This window comes from Cebidichthys violaceus, unplaced genomic scaffold (assembly GCF_023349555.1).
Source record: "Cebidichthys violaceus isolate CVI_PGR_0920_01 unplaced genomic scaffold, fCebVio1.0.p SCAF_64, whole genome shotgun sequence".
NCBI classification, from domain to species: Eukaryota; Metazoa; Chordata; class Actinopteri; order Perciformes; family Stichaeidae; genus Cebidichthys; species Cebidichthys violaceus.
This window is the reverse complement of record NW_027176861.1, coordinates 786,933-806,932: the sequence shown is the minus strand read 5'-3', so window position 1 is coordinate 806,932 and position 20,000 is coordinate 786,933. Positions and strand designations below refer to the sequence as shown.

The following is a 20,000-nucleotide window of genomic DNA, read 5'->3' as shown; positions in this document are numbered from 1 at the left end:
AAAAGTAATATCCTGGTTTCTGAAGCTGCTCAAACCTGTTTGTTGGACGTTCCTCATGCACATATTGTACATTACAGCTCCTGTTAGTGTGTGTGTGTGTGTGTGTGTGTGAGTGTGTGAGTGTGTGTGTGTGTGTGTGTGTGTGCGTGTGCATGTGTGGTTGCATGTAAAACAGCTCGTCAGGAGGAAGTGCAGCCATGTAGACGTATTAAAAGCTTGTGAGAGAGGAAGTAGAGAAACCCTCATCATTAAAGCTAGAAGTCCCGTCAGCTTGTGGTTCTGGACGGCGTCTGGTCTCCGTGGTCAGTCTGAAGATGGGGCCGAGGACTCACCTTGTAGGTGACTTCTAGGAGGGCGTAGCAGGGCTTCAGGGAGTCCACGTCCACAGGGACCAGCAGACGAGGCTCTGCAGCCAGGACGGCCAGGTGTCGCAGGGCCTGCAGGTGGTATCTGCAGACGCAACAGCAACACTCACACACAGTTCATGTTTCCTACGCTAGAGGAGCTAACAAAGGAAGGTCCAGTGTTTCCTACGCTAGAGGAGCTAACAAAGGAAGGTCCAGTGTTTCCTACGCTAGAGGAGCTAACAAAGGAAGGTCCAGTGTTTCCTATGCTAGAGGAGCTAATAAAGGAAGGTCCAGTGTTTCCTATGCTAGAGGAGCTAATAAAGGAAGGTCCAGTGTTTCCTACGCTAGAGGAGCTAACAAAGGAAGGTCCAGTGTTTCCTACGCTAGAGGAGCTAACAAAGGAAGGTCCAGTGTTTCCTATGCTAGAGGGGATAATAAAGTAAGGTCCAGTGTTTCCTACGCTAGAGGAGCTAATAAAGGAAGGTCCAGTGTTTCCTACGCTAGAGGGGATAATAAAGGAAGGTCCAGTGTTTCCTACGCTAGAGGAGCTAATAAAGGAAGGTCCAGTGTTTCCTATGCTAGAGGGGATAATAAAGGAAGGTCCAGTGTTTCCTATGCTAGAGGGGATAATAAAGGAAGGTCCAGTGTTTCCTACGCTAGAGGAGCTAACAAAGGAAGGTCCAGTGTTTCCTACGCTAGAGGAGCTAATAAAGGAAGGTCCAGTGTTTCCTATGCTAGAGGGGATAATAAAGGAAGGTCCAGTGTTTCCTATGCTAGAGGGGATAATAAAGTAAGGTCCAGTGTTTCCTACGCTAGAGGAGCTAATAAAGGAAGGTCCAGTGTTTCCTATGCTAGAGGGGATAATAAAGGAAGGTCCAGTGTTTCCTACGCTAGAGGAGCTAATAAAGGAAGGTCCAGTGTTTCCTATGCTAGAGGGGATAATAAAGGAAGGTCCAGTGTTTCCTACGCTAGAGGAGCTAACAAAGGAAGGTCCAGTGTTTCCTACGCTAGAGGGGATAATAAAGGAAGGTCCAGTGTTTCCTACGCTAGAGGGGATAATAAAGGAAGGTCCAGTGTTTCCTACGCTAGAGGGGATAATAAAGGAAGGTCCAGTGTTTCCTATGCTAGAGGGGATAATAAAGGAAGGTCCAGTGTTTCCTATGCTAGAGGGGATAATAAAGGAAGGTCCAGTGTTTCCTACGCTAGAGGGGATAATAAAGGAAGGTCCAGTGTTTCCTATGCTAGAGGGGATAATAAAGGAAGGTCCAGTGTTTCCTATGCTAGAGGGGATAATAAAGGAAGGTCCAGTGTTTCCTACGCTAGAGGAGCTAATAAAGGAAGAAGCTTAGATACTTCAGGTCATTTTAGGAACCTTTCCGAAGCAAAAAGGACTTCTCTGGACTCAGATTCAGTTTGATGTCCGTCACGAATCGAAGGTTCACACATATATACAGTGTGTGTGTGTGTGTGTGTGTGTGTGTGTGTGTGTGTGTGTGTGTGTGTGTGTGTGTGTGTCTCACCGGTTGTCGGTGCTGTGAGCAGGGAAGTGAGGGTACAGGGCACACAGCAGAGCAGCGATGGCGGAGTTGGAGGTGCTGAGTGTGTATCTAAGAGACAGAATGTTAAACGTCGTCACATGATCGAACCCTCACCTCTGTACAGGGTGCTGAATACGATGGTCTCAGGGGGTCCAGACCCCTCGATGGACACTTCAGACCCCCGAAAGCCTCACTAGCAAAACTTCAGTTGCACTTGAAATTGTCACTAAAATGTGTTTTAAGAGCTCACTAATGCCCAGTTTTCATCTTTCAAACCGCAAAACATTTCCTCACAAATATGAATATTTAATGAGAGACGACTTTCTTAAATGTGATTTAAATGACAGACAGACAGAGACGCAACAAGTTGAAGGAAACCTTGTTTGTGGACCCTCTTTGGACAAATACGTCCTACTTTGGCAGCTTGTTGCAACACTTCTGCACTTTCCAATGACGTGTTGTTATGCTCACATTGTTTATTGAAAACATCTCTGAACTCTAAAGAGACACTGCTCCATATGAATAAAAGCCGACGATATAAAAGTAAGCGTCCTCAGTCTCAACACGGAGCCTCTTCACCACAACGTGAGCGGCTGAGTGTGTGCTCAGAGCGATGGAGTCAGACTTCACACGGAGGGTCGGTGAGAGGACGCTGCTCTTCAGTTAAACGGCTGCTGGAGAGCACAAAAGAGCCCTCGTACAAGTTCAGGCTTTACAAAACAGAGACCTATGTGAGGGACTAATGGCCCCGTAGACCCCCGACACCCAGCGCCTTCTGACCCACTTCTTCAGCAGAAAAACCTTCATTCTTCATCCTTAGGGTTCACCAAAACAAACAGAAACGTGACAAAGCTGGTGAATATTTGACAATTAAAATCACCAGTTGTTTAAAAACATGTTAAGGCTGAGGACAGATCAAAGGACTGGATTTCTGCTTTACATTTTAAATGGTTTTTTATCTATTTTGCACATTTTTGTAACAAACACTTGTTTATTTTGGTCATTTGTGTCGTTTCTGACCCGTTAAATAAAGAGCTTTAATGAACGGCCCATTCAGTAGCACCTGACCGGTGTGTGTGTGTGTGTGTGTGTGTGTGTGTGTGTGTGTGTGTGTGTGTGTGTGTGTGTGTGTGTGTGTGTGTGTCTCCCTCACCGCCCCCCCCCCAGGAACAGCAGCCCCAGCCCCATGTGATGAGCCATGTGGAAGCCGTAGTTCATCTCTCCTCCGGTCCTCTTGTGGAAGAAGCGACAGAGCTGCAGCACCTTCAGGTTCCCGGTGCCGGACATCACCATGGACATCGCCAGCAGGATCATGGACAGACCCGTCTGCAGGTTGTAGTAACCCGTCTGCTGCGGTGACCGGAACACATGCAGAGAGAGAGACAAGAGAGACAAGAGAGAGAGAGAGAGACACACACAGAGAGAGAGAGAGAGAGATTGAAAAAAAAAAAAAAAAAAACCTTTTATTGATCCAGAACAGATCACTGTCACGTCATGAATTCAAATAAATAAGAAATAAAACAACTCCTCCAACCACAGAAACATACATATCAAACATGAAACTCAGCTTTTTACTTCAGTCATCAGTTGAACTTTCAACTTGAACTAAATCAAAAGTACAACAGACTCAAGAAAAGTCTTAGATTTCATTTCAAGAGAGAGAGAGAGAAAGAGAGAGAGAGAGACAGACAGACAAGAGAGAGACAAGAGAGAGAGAGAGAGAGAGAGAGAGAGAGACACAAGAGAGACAGAGAGAGACAAGAGAGACAAGAGAGAGAGAGAGAGAGAGAGAGAGACACAAGAGAGACAGAGAGAGACAAGAGAGACAAGAGAGAGAGAGAGAGAGAGAGAGAGACAGACAGACAAGAGAGACAAGAGAGAGACAAGAGAGAGAGAGAGAGAGAGAGAGAGAGACACAAGAGAGACAGAGAGAGACAAGAGAGACAAGAGAGAGACAAGAGAGAGAGAGAGAGAGACAAGAGAGAGAGAGAGAGAGAGACAAGAGATACAAGAGAGAGACAAGAGAGAGAGAGAGACAAGAGAGACAAGAGAGAGACAAGAGAGAGACAAGAGAGAGAGAAAGAGAGAGAGACAAGAGAGACAGAGAGAGAGAGAGAGAGACAAGAGACACAGAGAGAGACAAGAGAGACAAGAGAGAGAGAAAGAGAGAGAGACAAGAGAGACAGAGAGAGAGAGACAGACAAGAGAGACAGACAAGAGAGACAGAGAGAGAGAGAGAGAGAGAGAGAGAGAGAGAGAGAGAGGGAGGGAGAGAAAGACAGAGAGAGAGAGACACACACAAAGAGAGAGAGAGAGAGAGAGAGAGAGAGAGAGAGAGAGAGAGAGAGAGACACAGAGAGACACACACAGAGAGAGAGAGAGAGAGAGAGACAGACAGACAGACAGACAGACAGAACTAATCATTATCTAAAGTACATGTATGTGAACACAGCTCTGAACCTTTTTGTCTCTGTGGTCTTGATTTTCATTTCAAAATAAAAGTCCTGCACATCTATGGAAACAGAGCGATAATGACTAGAAGTAGAGAGAAATCAAACTAAATGTTGTTAGTGCGGTCCTTGAACCGGTGTAGTTTTGGGGATTGTTTAAAGAAAGCATGCTGTTCTTTTGGAGTCCAGAGGGTTAAATCCCAGCGACACTCACAACGGCCGCTGTGCCAGCGAAGGACATGATCTTCATGAAGGTCCTGGCGAACTCGTAGAGGCAGTCGAAGGCGTCGGAGTTGGCGGAGCCGGCGAAGCGTAAACCCAAAGCCATACAGGCGCCGGCCGTGATGTAGTCCTGGGCTTGGCTGAGAGAAACCAGACACACGGTGAGTCCTGGCGGTGGTGCAGAGAACGTCACGACGACTACCGCTACATTAAAAAATACTCACGCCATTGTCTCCATGTTGATGTCTTCTGAAGGGTCAAAGGTCCCCCTCATGATCTGAAAAACAAAACCAACGTAGAGACTAACTATTGTTGATGTCTCTGTAGCTTAACTTCCATTACCTCATAACATCACATGATTCTCTCCCATGTCTGTACCGTTTCTTTATCAACAGGTATCATTATATTTCTAACCACTGCCTCACTGTCATCAGCATCAGTGTGAGGTTTTCTGTTGATTCTGGCGCCTCCCTGTGGACAACAGTGATGGTGTTTCCACCGCCTCGTGTCACAGCTCTACAAGTCACCGTGACTTGTTGCTGTGTGTGTGTGTGTGTGTGTGTGTGTGTGTGTGTTTTCTCACCTGGGGTATGTTACTCTTGACCCACTCAGTATTTGGGAGGATTTCATCCCACATGATGATACAGCGAGCGAGAGTCTGAGAGGAAAGAAGAAGAAGAAGAGAGAGACCAGATTATTATGGAGAGGTGGGAAGAACAATCACACACACACACACACACACACACACTGACCCGCAGCAGCAAAAACTCTGGCTTGATGAAATCCAGCAGGAACCAGGTGTCTGGAGGTTTCAGCCAATCAGCGATGGACCTAGAGGAAGAGAACCAGGAAGAGACGAGGAGGTGTTAATAAGACCCTCCTTCAACACCCTCTCAGCCAATAGACGGACGGCGTCGGAGACTCCGGGGAGCCTCTTGACCAATAGCGGAGAGCGTGTTCATCGTGAGGGTGAGGAACACTCACACGGGTGATAATCAGAAAGCACCACGTCGTATTTATGAAACTCAGCATGTTAACGTGGTAAATCTGAGTTATTCTACGTCACCTATGTGACTCTAAATGGAGCATCATGTACTAAATGAACATCATGCTGTATTGAAGAAGACTGTAAACTAGAGATAATAAACTCATGTTTACAATGTTTACTGAGGGAATAAATCAAGAGAGAAGTAGAGTCATTTTAGACTAGACTTCTATACAACCAGAGGAGTCGCCCCCTGGTGGACACTAGAGAGAATGCAGGTCCTCTCACCTGTTGTTGGTCTTCAGGTAGATCATAGCGAGGGCCAGCGTGGCTCCGGGACACGTCACGTCCACATTTATGGTGTCGCCCTCCTGAAAGGAAACGTCCACAACGTTAGGAGAAAGAAAAACAAAATAATGAGCATTCCAGCTAACCACGGTGGCTAATCAGCGAGCTAACAGTGTTGTTAACCTCAACGTTTGTGAACATTAGCTCGGTGTTGTCGTCAACTTCATGTGGAGAGAAAATAACCTTTATTCTATTCTATTTCATTTTAAACAACCAATCAGTGTTTAAACCAACAGGAGGAGAGCTAGTAACGTTAGCACCACCGCTAACGGCTAACCAACTGGGGTTCACTTCAGTTACATTATGATGCCTTGATGCTCGTTATATTACATCATTAATACTAATTATGAGTAGATACATTGGTGTGATGTCCTCTACCTTGATCTGGTAGCTGGGAGACTTGTGTCTCTCTCTGTTGGCTCCGGCCTGAGCTCTGCGGTGCCCCCCCACCATGTACTGGTACAGCTGCTCGGGGACGTTCAGGTCCGTCATCCCGATCAGGTTACTGCCATGCTGCAAGGACGGAACAATGATGATAATAATGTGAGTAATAATTATAAAGGAGCCGGAGATTAAAGTTGTAAATTTAGGAGAGAGAAACTTGGATAATCTCTGAGATTATAAAGGAATAGATCAGTGAGAAAAAACTCTGAATACTGGAGGTATTAAATGAAAAAAGACATTGCATATCGAATGTCCTCAACTCAAATGTATCCTCTTTGTTACCTGCAACCCAAAAATCAAAAGAAGACATTTCAGTCGTATTTACTATTTAATTAATAAGGGACACATATTATACACTTCTGGTGAATACAATCCAATTAATCGTATTTCTGTTTATGTTTAATGTATATAAACATCTTCTGTAAAATACTTTATAATCTCAGAGAATATTAAAGTTTTTTTTCTCATAATATGACGACTATTTGTTAAAGTGACTCACCCCGAGACAGACCATACCCAGAGCCAGACCAGCAGCTAGAGAGTAGGACTCTCTGTCTGTGCAGTACTCCATCTCTGGACCAGGAGGCCGACCTGAGACACAGAAACACACGTATCAATATATCAATATCATATCTACATCGTGATATGAGACTATATACCGTGATATGAAACTATATATCTCGATATGAGACTATATATTGTGATATGAGACTATACATCGTGATATGAAACTATATATCTCGATATGAGACTATACATCGTGATATGAAACTATATATCTCGATATGAGACTATACATCGTGATATGAAACTATATATCTCGATATGAGACTATACATCGTGATATGAAACTATATATCTCGATATGAGACTATACATCGTGATATGAAACTATATATCTCGATATGAGACTATACATCGTGATATGAAACTATATATCGTGATATGAGACTATATATTGCGATATGAAACTATATATCGTGACATGAAACTATATATCGTGATGAGACTATACACCGTGATATGAGACTATATATCGTGATATGAGACTATACATCGTGATATGAGACTATATATCGTGATATGAGACTATATATCGTGATATGAGACTATATATCGTGATACGAGACTATATATATCGTGATATGAGACTATATATATATATATATATATATATATATATATATATATATATATATATATATATATATATATATATATCGTGATATGAAACTATATATCGTCTTGGATTTAGGATTTCATAACGTGGTACAAGTGTTGTCTTCTTTTCTGGTTTTAAAAGGCTCTGAACTTACCAAACTGTTCTACTATTTATTTATTATTATTATAAAAATGTGACTTAAAACTGATAAAAAGTCAGTTCATGATATTTATATTTTATATCACATATTTAAGAGATTATGAAAGTAGTTAAAATGACCTGTCAACAAAGAACTGATTAATGGACTGCTCTGTTTGTTGATTTATTCAGCTTCTCTGATCAAATTAAAGTCCAATCAATTAAAAGTTTGAGTGACACCCGTTTTAAACTATAATTGTTGTTTTTAGATGTCATACGTCTATTTTTGCTCACACACACACACACACACACACACACACACACACACACACACACACACACACACACACACACACACACACACACACACCTATCTCAGACAGCAGGACTTCAGCATTGTGTCTGTGTCCTGTTCCCTGGTACACCAGCCCGATGCCGATCACAGCAGCAACCTGCACCACAGACGGACAGAGAGAGAGAAAACTCAATCAGGATTCTATTATTATTATTTTTGCGCTGGTGAGGTTGTGCAGACTCACCTGGACGTTGTGCGGGACGTCCAGCTCGGTGGAGGTGGGGGGCAGCAGGGCCGGGATGTGGATGCTGAGGAGTCGAGTGATTGACATGTCCATGGTGCCCAGCTTAGCTGAGGACACGCCCAGAAGCAGCCCGATGCTGGTCATCTCATGGCCCTGAGGGGAAACAGACAGACAGACAGACAGACACACACACACACACACACACACACACACACACACACACACACACACTTGTCTTCAAAGAAGTCAGCTGATGACATCAGACCACAGCGTGTGATGAAATACCTGCAATCAGCGCCAACTGTGACGAGTCCAACCAGCTCAACATGACGGACAGCTCTCATTAGACCCCTGTGTGTGTGTGTGTGTGTGTGTGTGTGTGTGTGTGTGTGTGTGCGCGCACACCTTGGTGAGGTAGTCGTGGATGTTGAGTGTGGCCAGCTTGGTGAGGTGTCCGTTGAGGCCCAGAGCCATCAGGAAGCCGGCGTACTCGTTGGCCAGCTCGGGGCTCTTTGGCTTGTTGTAGGCGATCCAGGCCGAGTCCACCTGAACACAGCGAGGAGGAGAAGTCACGTGACCAGAGGAGACCAGAGGAGGAGCAGTCACGTGACCAGAGGAGACCAGAGGAGGAGCAGTCACGTGACTAGAGGAGACCAGAGGAGGAGCAGTCATGTGACCAGAGGAGACCAGAGGAGGAGCAGTCATGTGACCAGAGGAGACCAGAGGAGGAGCAGTCACGTGACCAGAGGAGGAGCAGTCACGTGATCAGAGGAGGAGCAGAGGAGGAGTAGTCACGTGACCAGAGGAGGAGCAGAGGAGAAGCAGAGGAGGAACAGAGGAGGAACAGTCACGTGACCAGAGGAGGAGCAGTCACGTGGCCAGAGGAGGAGAAGTCACGTGATCAGAGGAGGAGCAGAGGAGGAGCAGTCAAGTGACCAGAGGAGGAGCAGAGGAGGAGCAGACATGTGATCAGAGGAGGAGTAGTCAAGTGACCAGAGGAGGAGCAGTCACGTGACCAGAGGAGGAGCAGAGGAGAAGCAGAGGAGGAACAGAGGAGGAACAGTCACGTGACCAGAGGAGGAGCAGAGCAGAAGCAGAGGAGGAGCAGTCACGTGACCAGAGGAGGAGCAGAGGAGGAACAGTCACGTGAGCAGAGGAGGAGCAGAGGAGGAGCAGTCACGTGACCAGAGGAGGAGCAGAGGAGGAACAGTCACGTGAGCAGAGGAGGAGCAGAGGAGGAGCAGTCACGTGACCAGAACAGTCAGGAGTTCCTCATAGTGACTTGAATAAAGGAGCCGGGTGGAGGTGCTGGTTCTCCAGACCGACCTGTGAAGCCGGAGCTATTTTGAGTCCAGCAGCGACTCCGTTGTGGAAGCTGGGCCAGCTGGTCATGTTGGGAGGAACGTCGATGTTCCCGCTGTTCAGGTCCACCATGGTGTTCCTCGGGGGGGCGCGGCCTGTACACAATATTCATTCATGTACTTTGACTCTGTGTCATGCTGAACATGTGGACATCAATATATCTCACACAGCTCAGATGATCTCTAAATATTTCACACGTTAACGTTTATATTTACAAAATCCATAACTATTTATTTACTTACTAAACAAAGCTTCTCGCTGTTCACAGTAAAAACTCTAAAATATGGTTTAGAGGACAACACGTCAGTAAAGTGAAATATCAGAAGTCTAAATGATCTATATATATATATATATATATATATATATATCTATATATATAGATATATATAGATATAGATATATATAGATATATATATATAGATCATTTAACGACCTGATCCACAGCACAGATGTTTCATACTTCCACATGTTCTCCTCACCGGTCAGGTTGAGTTTGGGGACGGGTAACGGTTCGGTCGGTACCGGCTGATAGGAGAAGAGCGTGAAGAGGCCTCGACCCACCGGGAGAGCCATGGTCCTCTGACACAGCTGCAGCAGTCTGGAGGAGACACATACATAGGATATATATATATATATATATATATATATATATATATATATATATATATATATATATATATATATATATATATATATATATATATATATATATATATATATATATATATGTATATAACTATATGTCACATGACTGTTGGTCTCAGATGACGATGATGAACACTCACTTGTTCTCCTTCTCCTCTATGTACTCGTGGTCAGAAACCTCCGGTAGCTGGACAACACTGACCCGGACCGGCCTGGAGCTCTGCAGGAGCCTCCGGACCTCCTGGACCCTGAGATCCTGACTCCAGATCAGTCCTGTGACCTGGAGAGGATCACACGTCACGTAACAGTGACAACAACAACAGAGTTGATCGTGTTTACTGTGTGTGTGTGTGTGTGTGTGTGTGTGTGTGTGTGTGTGTGTGTTACCTCCTGAATGATGTCGGACATCCCGTCTTCCTCCTCGTCTGCCTCTGTGGCCACCGGAGGCTCCAAGGACAGACCTGAACCAACAGACTGCACACACACACACACACACACACACACACACACACACTTATCTCAACAACCTCACTGTTTTTAAGAATATGGCAGTTACTCATAGTTCTATTGATGTGGGATTATTATTCTGATCAGAAAACCCACGGCTTTGCTCTTGGCCAGAGTCATCTTGTGGGCTTGTTTGGTCAGATCCTGTCGGCCAATCAGCAGACAGACCTCCTCCGACCAATCGGAACACGGCTGCTCTCGGCAGCGGTAGATGGCCTCTCTGATGGGCAGAGCCACGCCAAAGGGGACCGACTCCAGGTCCTTCAGGGTGAACCCTAGACCAGGGAAGGAAGAAAGTTACCGACAAGATGTCTCCACACACTCCAGGCTCCAGGTCCTGGTCTGAAGGGGTGTGTGTTTTGAATTAGCGTGAAGCTGTCTCACCTTCTGAGGTGAGCCAGACCACCAGCTGCTCAGCCAGACTCTCACAGGAAAAGTTCACCTTCACACTGCTCTGTCTACAAGAAACAACGAACGAACGACGGAATCTAGTGAGAGAACAATGGAAGAAACACGGAATACGACAGTAACGCGCCGATACTCACTATCGCCTCCCCAGGTTACAAGTGGTACTACAACACAGGCCGTGTCGGGGCTAGCTGGTTAGCATGCTAACTTCAGTAGAACGTCAACACTGTAACCTCTTCACATTCTGGTGATGTTGGTTCATTTTTTAAATGTTTCTTTTTATTTTACACATTTAACTTTTAGTTTATTGGATGTTTGTTTGCTGTTTAAATGAAACATGGCGTATTCTGTACATCAGAGACGTAGATAAACTGTAGAAACAACAACAAGCTGAGGGCGTAATTACCTTCTGTAGTGCAGTTCACTGGTACAGTACTTCTGACCTGAGAGAGAGAGAGAGAGAGAGAGAGAGAGAGAGAGAGAGAGAGAGAGAGAGAGAGAAAGAGAGAGAGAGACAGAGACAGAGAGAGAGAGACAGAGACAAAGAGAGAGAAAGAGACAAAGAGAGAGAGACAGAGAGGTCAACAGGTTCATTCACTCGCTCTCTTTTTATTTGATCCTCCTCTTCTCATGTCCTCCTGCAGTAAAACCGTCCAGTTTTTAAAGAACTCTCAAACCTTCACTGATTGGTCGTTAACGTTTGTCACTAAAACAAATTTAAAAAAGCACTTTAACTTCAGCTTCAATGAAGGTTGACATTTTGCTCCCGGTGAGTGAAGGACTTCATCTATGTGGGACGACATTTGTTTGATTTGACTCCTGAAATAAAAACTCTCCGCCCACAAAGTCAATGAGCACTTGTGTTTGAGTAGAAAAGAGACACACACACACACACACACACACACACACACACACACACACACCTGCAGAGAGCTTCACCAGGTACTTTGATACTTCTGTTGAAGTTGCATTTTCATCTCCGACGATGTAGAGAGCAAAACTCTGAGAAGACAAACAGAGATCATCAGCTTCACTCGTTTTTATCCGTGTGAAAATATATCAAATATCTCTACAGCTGCAAAACATTTACGACACACATTCATATACCAGCATGCAATGTTTTTCTTTGACATGCACAGAAAAGGTGAAATATGTTGTGATCTAAGATGTGAAACCACCAAACGCGTGACGCCGTCAGTGTGTTTACTCCTGAGCTGGACTGTCTGTCCACATGTACAGTCGTCATCACCTCCGTCATCCTCCTCTTAAACAACAGAAGAGCTCTTCATTTAGAAGTGAAGGTTGAACCCATCGACATTCACATCTCCGGGTATAATTGCTCTTTATGTTCAGAAAAAATAATCCGACACGCTCCACAAATAAATCGTCGGACTGCGTGTGAATCAAAGCTGAACTCTTCACCCTCAGGAGGCAGCCGGAGGATCAGACTTTTAAAAAGACAGAAGCTCGTCCAAGCGGAGAACAAAACGTCGCCGCGGACCTTTAAAGCTCTCTTCACAAGTCTGATCCAGAGGAGCGTAAAAGTCCCGGATCAGCGCAAGAGAGGAAAGGGAGCAAAGATCCCTGATCACGCATTTGTACCACCGATACTAACAGCAGATCCTTGATGATCCACATCAACAGATACAGATCTCTTTGTTGTTTGATCATAGCAGCTGGTCTACAAGGATCCAGACCGCTCTGAAGTCAACACAAATACTGAATGTTCTCTTTCTACTGAAGACACAAAGCATGTATCTGCTGTTTCTCCCTTTTTATTTCTGTGTCTGTAGTGAACTATCAAATCAAGAGAAACAAAAGACTGAGAAACGTATAAAATCAAGGCCAATAAGCGGTTCTGTTCCACTTTCACGCTGTGTTAGATCTCCAGATGAACTCGGTTGTTGGCCACACATTACAACGAGTGATCAGCCCGGAGAGAGAAGCATTAAAACTGTAGTCGGTACCAGAACCAGCAGCCTGGTCCTCGTACAGATGCCGGGCAGGCAGGGGAAAGGCGGGCTCTCCTCTCCTCTCAGGCAGCCACTGAGCCAGCTGAGCACACAGGGAGGCTCCGCCCTCAGGAAGGACGGACGCTGCATCTGACCAATCAGAGCTGAGGAGAGAGGGACAGAGAGAGAGAGAGAGAGAGAGAGAGAGAGAGAGAGAGAGAGAGAGAGAGAGAGAGAGAGAGAGAGAGAGAGACAGAGAGAGAGAGACAGAGAGACAGAGAGACAGAGAGAGAGACAGCAAGAGAGAGAGACAGAGAGAGAGAGAGAGAGAGAGAGAGAGAGAGACAGAGAGAGAGAGACAGAGAGACAGAGAGAGAGACAGCAAGAGAGAGAGACAGAGAGAGAGAGAGAGAGAGAGACAGAGAGAGAGAGAGAGAGACAGAGAGAGAGAGAGAGAGAGAGAGAGACAGAGAGAGAGAGACAGAGAGAGAGAGACAGAGAGACAGAGAGAGAGAGAGACAGAGAGACAGAGAGAGAGAGACAGAGAGACAGAGAGAGAGAGAGAGAGAGAGAGAGAGAGTTGTGGAGTGTGAGTGTTGATGGAGCAGCTACAATGATAAGATAAGCCTTCATTAGTCCCACAGAGGGGACATGTACAGGATCACAGCAGCGTGGAGGACAGTTCAAACTAGAGGGAAACCAAACGGTTGTCTCGTTGGCTGATGTTCAGAGGATTTGACGAGCTCTCGTCGTAGCCACTAACCACTAACGAGGTCAGAGGATAAGACCCCCCCGACATGAAGGGGCCTTCACGGTCACCTCTAGTCCGGTTCCTGACTTGAGACCCCGATATCAGACTCACTCTGGTCTATGACGCAGCTCTCAGTGAAGACACTGATTAAAGACGGGTAGTCTCTCCAGTACAGGTCCACGTACTCGTCCAACTGGAGGTCTCTGCACACACAAAGAACACACTTCATTAATACATGTTAGTGTTTATGTGAGGTAATAACAATAATAATAATAATAATAACAACAATGACTTTATTCATACAGCACCTTTAAAAACAGAGTTTACAAAGTGCTTTGACAGACAAAGCAGCAGAAGTGAGACAATAACAATAAACTAATAAATAAATAAAATTAAAATATGCAATATAAACACACAATGCAATAACAATAAAATAAATAAAATGAATAAAATGAATAAAATAAATAAAATAAATAAAATAAATAAAATAAATAAAATAAAAATAAAACAGAAATAAAGCAGAAATGACGAGGGTAGAATGAAGTCTGGTGGACTCCTGAAACCTGGTTCTAAATGAGTAAAACTCGGGGTATTGATCAGGTCTGGAGTTAGTTATATACATATATACATATATATATGTATATATGTATATATGCTTTAGAAGTGGGTATACTGTCCCTTTAAGAGCTCGGCCTGCTGCAGGACGTTGAATCAAATCTAAAAACGTCTCCTCTGACATTTAACTTGTTTCTGAGTAATTAACAGCCGTGAGTCATCACGACTGATTTACATGAGATGATCAATAGTTTTTAATCCATCTCACACACACACTTCAGCTGTGTGTGTGTGTGTGTGTGTGTGTGTGTGTGTGTGTGTGTGTGTGTGTGTGTGTGTGTGTGTGTGTGTGTGTGTGTGTGTGTGTGTGATTTAACTGCATGTAGAATAACAACCACTAGTTAAACAAATGAACTCATAATATTTCCATGGTATTGTGACCACTTGTGTATGTTTGTTATTAAATATTAAATCAGATCTGCTGACACTAGTGGATATAAACCTGTACAGTGTTTAAGCACCTTGTGGTCCTGAACCAGACTTATTTACAAAGAACTCATCTTCAAAGGATCAGAACCAGTTTATTCTGTAAGTTATTGAGATAAATGTGAAATAAACACTGATGAGCGTCATCGTTTTAGCCTTTAAGTAAAAACCACCAACCAACAGCCACCAACCAACAGCCACCAGCCACCAACCAACAGCCACCAACCAACAGCCACCAACCACCAACCAACAACCAACAACCAACAGCCAACAACCAACAGCCAACAACCAACAGCCAACAACCAACAGCCAACAACCACCAGCCAACAACCAACAGCCAACAACCAACAACCAACAGCCAACAACCAACAGCCAACAGCCAACAACCAACAGCCACCAGCCACCAGCCAACAACCAACAGCCACCAGCCAACAGCCAACAACCACCAGCCAACAACCAACAGCCAACAACCAACAGCCAACAACCACCAACAGCCACCGACCAACAACCACCAACCAACAGCCACCGACCAACAGCCAACGACCAACAACCACCAACCAACAGCCAACAACCAACAACCACCAACCAACAGCCAACAACCAACAGTCAACAGCCAACAACCAACAGCCAACAACCAACAGCCAACAGCCAACAACCAACAGCCACCAACCAACAGCCACCAACCAACAGCCAACAACCAACAGCCAACAGCCAACAGCCAACAACCAACAGCCAACAACCAACAGCCAACAGCCAACAACCAACAGCCAACAACCACCAACAGCCAACAGCCACCAGCCACCAACAGCCAACAACCAACAGCCACCAACCAACAGCCACCAACCAACAGCCAACAGCCAACAACCAACAGCCAACAACCAACAGCCAACAGCCAACAACCAACAGCCAACAGCCAACAACCAACAACCAACAGCCACCAGCCACCAACCAACAGCCAACAGCCAACAGCCACCAACCAACAGCCACCAACCAACAGCCACCAGCCACCAACCACCAACCAACAGCCAACAGCCACCAACCAACAACCAACAGCCAACAACCAACAGCCAACAACCAACAGCCAACAGCCACCAACCAACAGCCAACAGCCACCAACCAACAGCCAACAGCCAACAGCCACCAACCAACAGCCACCAACCAACAGCCAACAACCAACAACCAACAACAACCAACAACCACCAACCAACAGCCACCAACCAACAGCCAACAGCCACCAACCAACAGCCACCAGCCACCAACCACCAACCACCAACCAACAGCCAACAGCCAACAGCCACCAACCAACAACCAACAGCCAACAACCAACAGCCAACAACCAACAGCCAACAACCAACAGCCACCAACCAACAGCCACCAACCAACAGCCACCAGCTACCAACCAACAGCCAACAGCCACCAGCCACCAACCAACAGCCAACAGCCAACAGCCACCAACCAACAGCCAACAACCAACAACCACCAACCAACAGCCACCAACCAACAGCCAACAACCAACAACCAACAACAACCAACAACCACCAACCAACAGCCAACAACCAACAGCCAACAACCAACAGCCAACAGCCAACAACCAACAGCCAACAGCCAACAACCAACAACCAACAGCCACCAGCCACCAACCAACAGCCAACAGCCAACAGCCACCAACCAACCAACAGCCACCAACCAACAGCCACCAGCCACCAACCACCAACCAACAGCCAACAGCCACCAACCAACAACCAACAGCCAACAACCAACAGCCAACAACCAACAGCCAACAGCCACCAACCAACAGCCAACAGCCACCAACCAACAGCCAACAGCCAACAGCCACCAACCAACAGCCACCAACCAACAGCCAACAACCAACAACCAACAACAACCAACAACCACCAACCAACAGCCACCAACCAACAGCCAACAGCCAACAACCAACAGCCACCAGCCACCTACCACCAACCACCAACCAACAGCCAACAGCCAACAGCCACCAACCAACAACCAACAGCCAACAACCAACAGCCAACAACCAACAGCCAACAACCAACAGCCACCAACCAACAGCCACCAACCAACAGCCACCAGCTACCAACCAACAGCCAACAGCCACCAGCCACCAACCACCAACCAACAGCCAACAGCCACCAACCAACAGCCAACAACCAACAACCACCAACCAACAGCCACCAACCAACAGCCAACAGCCACAAACCAACAGCCAACAACCAACAACAACCAACAACCACCAACCAACAGCCACCAACCAACAGCCAACACGGGACAATTTATTACAATTACTCTGAAGGGCTCTTCACCCCCCCACCCGCTCTGTTGCTGTCACTCGACAACCTGTTGAAGTTCAGCACTTAACTAGAAACAATGACATGTTTTTAACATGTTTTCAGTTATATATATATATATATATATATATATATAATGTTTTTAGTGTTAGAGCAACAGTTCTGGCTTTTTCCGTATAATAACAACAGAAAGATCAGTGAGACAGTGGATACAATAAAAATAAATAAAATAAAATAAAAAAATAAACTAAGAAATAAAAAATAATAAATTATGAAAAAAATAAATAAGATGAATAAAATAAAAAAATAAAATAAAAATAAAATAAATTAAAGGCTAGACACACACACACACACACACACACACGGCTAGTCACCTGGCCAGCTGCTGCAGCAGACAGACCAGCGACGAGGCTCTGGCTCTCTGCAGCTCGTCCAGCAGCAGCTCCTGATAGAGCAGATGGAGAACGTAGAACAGAGCCGGGATGTGAGGGAAGAGAGGAGCAGCACTGTCCAGCTTCAGAGACGGACCGGAGGGAGACGACACCTGGGACCAAGGAGAGGGAGGAGAAAGGAGGAAGGAGAAGAAGGAGAAGGAGGAGGAGAGGAAGGAGAAGAAGGAGAAGGAGGAGAGGAAAGAGAAGGAGAGGAAGGAGAAGGAGAGGAAAGAGAAGGAGAAGGAGAGGAAGGAGAAGGAGGAATGTAGTGATTTATATTAGTTCTGTAAGTTCCTGGTAGTTTTAATCCGGGACGACATTTAAAGAAGTGAGAAGGTTCCTCCAGCTCATCGTTGCTCATGTTTCCACGGCGCTCTTAAGACTTAGAGTTTCCCGGTACTTTCAGAGAGGACTTACCCAGAGACCAGGTTCCTTCATCATGTGACCACACAACAAGACAAAGACCAGAAGTAACACCAACTTATAGGGACGTCTTGAACCTGAGAGCAGCTGTTGCTTCATATAGAAACACTCTGATCTGCCTGGATTTAAATGTCACGACCGAGTGACAAAGTGTCAACGATAACTCGTAGTCGTAGACCCTTCATGCACTTCGTAGCTAAACCCATGAATAAACGATAGTCACTCAAAGTCAGAGCACACGATCCCCATCAGACGCACGTTGTGATGCATTTTGACGGGTTGGGGGAGGAGCTCCGCATAAGAAGATCAGTGAATCTTACAGAGGACTGGCCTGTGGTGGTCTCTGCGGTGCAGACGGGCTGAGAGTTCATCTGTCGGTGGTAATGAGACCCCAACAAGTAGTCCAGGTCCTGCAGGGAGGGAGGACAGACAAGAGTGCATCACGTCCTGATGGATGGAACAGTTGTATTGTTGTTTACAGACAGGAGAAACATGCATAAAGTATGATGTATGATGTCAGCGGATCATCATCCTGTTATTACACAGCTAATTATTAAAGATCAATAATTGTAAAATAATGTAAAATACATTTTTTATTAAACGATTTCAAGATGATTTTATTGGTTTAAAACATTTTTAAAGTGATTTTTAAATGATTGTATTGATCTAGAAAATGACTGTAAAATGATTTTATTGCTTCTTCTGAATAAAGGTCGTGTCGCTGCGGAGATCAGAAGAGCGCCATCAACAGACCGTAAAAACAACCGTATAATAAATCATATTCACCATCATCACATCAAAGAACTGACACATTTGTTTCAGTCTCTGTAAATATTTTATTTTATTTATTTTATTTATTTTATTTATTTATTTTATTATTTTTACAGAGACTGAAACAAGATATTTTATTTATTTTATTATTTTTACAGAGACTGAAACAAGATATTTTATTTATTTTATTATTTTTACAGAGACTGAAACAAGATATTTTATTTATTTTATTATAGTATATATTGTACAGGTTCTGCTCCCATACTATAAACAAATAGTTTGCTTTAACTTCTCATAATAAATACAAACGTTGATCACAAAATGTAATGTCTATAGAATAACTGCAGCGTCTGTTGCTGCTTTAAACTAGGATTAAAGACTTGTTCCAGGATTGTTCCCTGAACCTCTCAGAGCTAAAGGACTTCGTCATCACTCTGAAATGCTCATGACTCCAGGTCTACCGGTTAGACCTGGTACTTCTGACTGATGCTCATTGCGTCACAGACCTCTTCGGATCCTCCGTCAGAGGGTCGAGCCTTCTTCGCTGCAATCACCGGAGAGAGAGGAACTTCAAAATGCAGCTGTGAGAAGAAGAGCGACGGCGTGAGGTCAAGAGTTTGACGTCGGGTATTTTAAAAACAGCCCTTTTTTCGCGGCTGACTCACGTTGCGTGTCCACGCCAGGCGCTCGGTGTTGTAGCCCATCAGCGTCATGAAGCAGGTGACGAACAGGTTCCACTCGGCGTGGGCGCTGGGACCTCCGGGGGCGTTGTAGATGTTGTACCACTTCACCAAAACCTGCGTGATAACGGGTTATAACAACAAAACAACCATCACGTTAAAACGAGCGTCGCTTCAAATAAGAGAAAACAATGAGGGTTACAATGTAACCCTGGTTCTGTGAGTGTGGAGCCTCAGGCGTTATGATTCAATAGGTTCAGGGTTCTTCAGGGTTCTTCAGGGTTCATTGATCCACAAATAAATGAAGCTACGGCTGAACAATGAATCAAACATTTATCACGATCAAGATTCAGGTTTCTCACAATCAAATGAACATTAAAAAACATTAAAAAGAAGAACAGAAACTTAAATATCCAACTTTGGCTAAAGAAGAGCTCAGAATGTAATGTTTTTTTACAGGATCTGGTGAAAGTAAAAGGTTTATTTCTGATCAAATATCACAATTTTAAGCCTCGTTTTTGTTGCTTTTTTCTGACCGAAGCGTCTGTTG

The 20,000-nt window shown here is 44.9% G+C and overlaps 1 protein-coding gene across 2 annotated transcripts in view; it reads right to left on the bottom strand.

The window, feature by feature from the left end:
• The window catches only part of anapc1 (anaphase promoting complex subunit 1), a 35,734-nt gene that overhangs the window by 6,676 nt on the left and 9,058 nt on the right, over window positions 1-20,000 (bottom strand). Inside the window, exons 19-45 of one of the 2 annotated variants that reach the window (XM_068734413.1) lie at window positions 19,436-19,567; window positions 19,277-19,351; window positions 18,320-18,409; window positions 17,517-17,686; window positions 13,910-14,001; window positions 13,063-13,211; window positions 12,019-12,097; window positions 11,502-11,538; window positions 11,072-11,145; window positions 10,784-10,962; window positions 10,568-10,654; window positions 10,321-10,460; window positions 10,015-10,133; window positions 9,500-9,630; window positions 8,579-8,719; window positions 8,174-8,326; window positions 8,005-8,086; window positions 6,834-6,925; window positions 6,269-6,403; window positions 5,831-5,913; window positions 5,310-5,388; window positions 5,141-5,215; window positions 4,782-4,834; window positions 4,550-4,697; window positions 3,039-3,235; window positions 1,868-1,954; window positions 333-450 (exon numbers count right to left, since the gene is read on the bottom strand). In XM_068734413.1, the coding sequence (XP_068590514.1) occupies window positions 333-450; window positions 1,868-1,954; window positions 3,039-3,235; window positions 4,550-4,697; window positions 4,782-4,834; window positions 5,141-5,215; window positions 5,310-5,388; window positions 5,831-5,913; window positions 6,269-6,403; window positions 6,834-6,925; window positions 8,005-8,086; window positions 8,174-8,326; window positions 8,579-8,719; window positions 9,500-9,630; window positions 10,015-10,133; window positions 10,321-10,460; window positions 10,568-10,654; window positions 10,784-10,962; window positions 11,072-11,145; window positions 11,502-11,538; window positions 12,019-12,097; window positions 13,063-13,211; window positions 13,910-14,001; window positions 17,517-17,686; window positions 18,320-18,409; window positions 19,277-19,351; window positions 19,436-19,567 (2,997 nt within the window). The remainder of the gene's footprint in view (window positions 1-332; window positions 451-1,867; window positions 1,955-3,038; window positions 3,236-4,549; window positions 4,698-4,781; window positions 4,835-5,140; window positions 5,216-5,309; window positions 5,389-5,830; window positions 5,914-6,268; window positions 6,404-6,833; window positions 6,926-8,004; window positions 8,087-8,173; window positions 8,327-8,578; window positions 8,720-9,499; window positions 9,631-10,014; window positions 10,134-10,320; window positions 10,461-10,567; window positions 10,655-10,783; window positions 10,963-11,071; window positions 11,146-11,501; window positions 11,539-12,018; window positions 12,098-13,062; window positions 13,212-13,909; window positions 14,002-17,516; window positions 17,687-18,319; window positions 18,410-19,276; window positions 19,352-19,435; window positions 19,568-20,000) is intronic. The other variant, XM_068734414.1, reaches the window with a different exon arrangement.